We start from the raw sequence: 2,500 nt of genomic DNA on the forward strand, positions 1-2,500 counted from the left end.
ACGTTTGATTAGTTTAGACCAAACGCACCCATGATCGCCAAACCAAAATTCGTGTACATTCAGCAACATGTTTATGAACTCATCTGTGCACCAACGGTCGCTTACTGGATTTGGGAAATAGCAGTCGAGCAGTTAATTGCTACAAGGTTCTTATTTGTAGCAACCCGGTAGCAACCCTTCCATCGTTGCTATAAGAGTAAAACAAACAAGGTGGAAGGTTGACTGTGAAACTGTGAAATCTAAATCGAACTTCAAAAAGGGAAAATGTCTAGCCAAAAAACACGGGGCAAAAACTGGAACCAAAAGGAGGACGAAGCCCTATGCCGAGCCTGGCTAGATACGTCACAGGACCCAGCAATAGGCATCAACCAGCGCGTAGATAACCTGTACGAGCGCATTCATTGTAAATATACCGAAATTCTCGGGGAAAGTAATTCAATTACTTTTCCTGAACGCGCTCCCAACGGTTTAAAAAGTCGATGGCACCACATTAACAAATGTGTCAGCAAATTCGTTGGTTGCCTGGCACAAATAAATAACCGACAGCAGAGTGGAGCATCTCCGGAGGACATTCTCAAACAAGCACTGACATTATTTGCTACGTCGGAAAAAACCCCGTTTGCTCTTATGAATTGCTATCGAATTTTAGAAAGTGCTCCGAAATGGCAACAATATCATGTGGCGAAGGTAAAAACAAACAATTTTCTCTGTATCCTTATCCTTATCCTTACATTCAACTTATTTTCAGGCACCCAAAAGATCCTTAGTTTTGGACCATGAAAGTGAAGAATTTGAAAATGTGGCTATTGAAGAGACTTCTTTCCCAGGATCATCGCGTCCAATAGGAAGAGAAGCTGCAAAAAGGCAAAAGAGAGCGCAACATGCAGAACTAGAACTTGCAAAATCGGGAAGTCTGTTGGCTGCTACAGCAAAAGAAAAGCTTCAAGATAGTCTACAAAGAACCAAAATTCTTGGCAGACTGGTCAACCACTCGATCATGTCTGTCAATTTGGACGGATTAAGCGATGTAGCTAGGGAATATTACGTTTTAGAACAGCAACGAATTCTATCGGAGGTGCAGAATGTTGAAACTGAGAAACGCTTTGAAATTCATCTTCAAGAAGAAACTCCCGACGAAAAAGGAGAAGAGGAACTTACTGTTGATGAGCTCGGTTTCTTATAATACAAAATACCTATTCCATTTTTCATTTATTTATTTTAGGGTGTAACTTAACTTGAACAAACTAACTTAAAATAAAATTCTTATACTAAGCTTTATACGGATTTTCTCTTATCAACGAAAAAAGGGAACTAAATGCTGCCTAATTCATTATTGGTCCTCTCCTTTTTTATTCCATAAATGCTCAATCAAATCATGTTGGAGTTGATAATGAGTAGTGGAGTCATGAACGTATTCATAGCGTGATAAAAATAAAGCAAAATTTACTTCGGATGTATCAGCCTCTAAATCATTTTCACTGTCGATCAATTCCTGATCTCCTTCATCTTCAATAATCATGTTATGTAGTATTATACATGTCCGCATTATTGCGGCTAGATCGTCCTTTTTACTAAGCCTGGCAGGAATTTTTATAATAGCGAACCGTGACATCAAGACTCCAAAAGTGCGCTCTACATCTTTCCGGTAGGATTCTTGCATTGCAGCAAAGTGCTGGAAAACAAGAAATGAAATAAATATATCCAATACTTGAATATGAGGGATCTATACCTTTTTCTTCTGATCAGCCGGTGATGAAATAGTTTGCACAAGGGTGGCCAAAGGAGGGTATATGCCATCTGCCAGATAATACCCTGTATGATAGGAACGGTTGTTGATTGTAAATTCAACTGCAGACATTTGATCATTGTAAATGTTAGAGAAAATCGGAGATCTATCCATAACGTTGATATCATTATTCGAACCGGGCATACCGAAAAATGCATGCCCTATCCATAGATCATAAGATGCTACAATTTCCAGAATGATCGTCGGCTTTTTCTCTTTCCCTTTGAACTGCCCTGCCCAAGCGGTGGGACAGTTCTTCCATTGCCAGTGACAGCAATCTAGTGACCCCAACATGCCAGGAAAACCTCGCTCTTGTCCTTTGTGCAACAGTCGTTCAATATCCGATCTCGTTGGGGACCGCAAATACTTTTCCATAAAGACTTGGATCACAGAGCGGCAAAATTCCATCAGACATTTCCGAGCAGTTGATTCTGCCAGTCTTCCATATTCGTCAATGGCATCCAAGGGGGCACCATAGGCCAATTGACGAAGAGCTGCTGTACATTTTTGGAGACAAGTCAGGCCCCACTTGCCCGTTGCATCCGGTTTTTGAGCAAAATATTTATTGTTCTGTTCAACTTTATTGGCTACCTCCAAAAATAATTTTCTGCCCATTCGGAATCTTCGCCGAAACTGCTCATCCGTGTACACGGATGATTCCGAAAAATAATCTGCCATCAATCTCTTGGCTCCATCTTGTGCTTGCCTGAAATG

At 40.6% G+C, this 2,500-nt stretch overlaps 2 protein-coding genes across 2 annotated transcripts in view; one reads left to right on the top strand and one right to left on the bottom strand.

Annotated features, from left to right (window-relative positions):
• Positions 1-264: 264 nt before the first annotated feature.
• On the top strand, positions 265-1,183 carry LOC129741547 (uncharacterized). The gene is made up of 2 exons (XM_055733288.1): positions 265-687; positions 749-1,183. The coding sequence occupies exons 1-2, from the start codon at positions 265-267 to the stop codon at positions 1,181-1,183; spliced, it is 858 nt and encodes a 285-aa protein (XP_055589263.1).
• A 775-nt stretch (positions 1,184-1,958) lies between these two features.
• LOC129741548 (uncharacterized) overlaps positions 1,959-2,500 on the bottom strand; it is a 695-nt gene continuing 153 nt past the window's right edge. The window contains exons 2-3 of the mRNA XM_055733289.1: positions 2,079-2,492; positions 1,959-2,019 (exon numbers count right to left, since the gene is read on the bottom strand). Coding sequence (XP_055589264.1) covers positions 1,959-2,019; positions 2,079-2,492 — 475 coding nt within the window. The remainder of the gene's footprint in view (positions 2,020-2,078; positions 2,493-2,500) is intronic.

The sequence above is a fragment of the Uranotaenia lowii genome, chromosome 2, assembly GCF_029784155.1.
Source record: "Uranotaenia lowii strain MFRU-FL chromosome 2, ASM2978415v1, whole genome shotgun sequence".
Lineage (NCBI taxonomy): Eukaryota > Metazoa > Arthropoda > Insecta > Diptera > Culicidae > Uranotaenia > Uranotaenia lowii.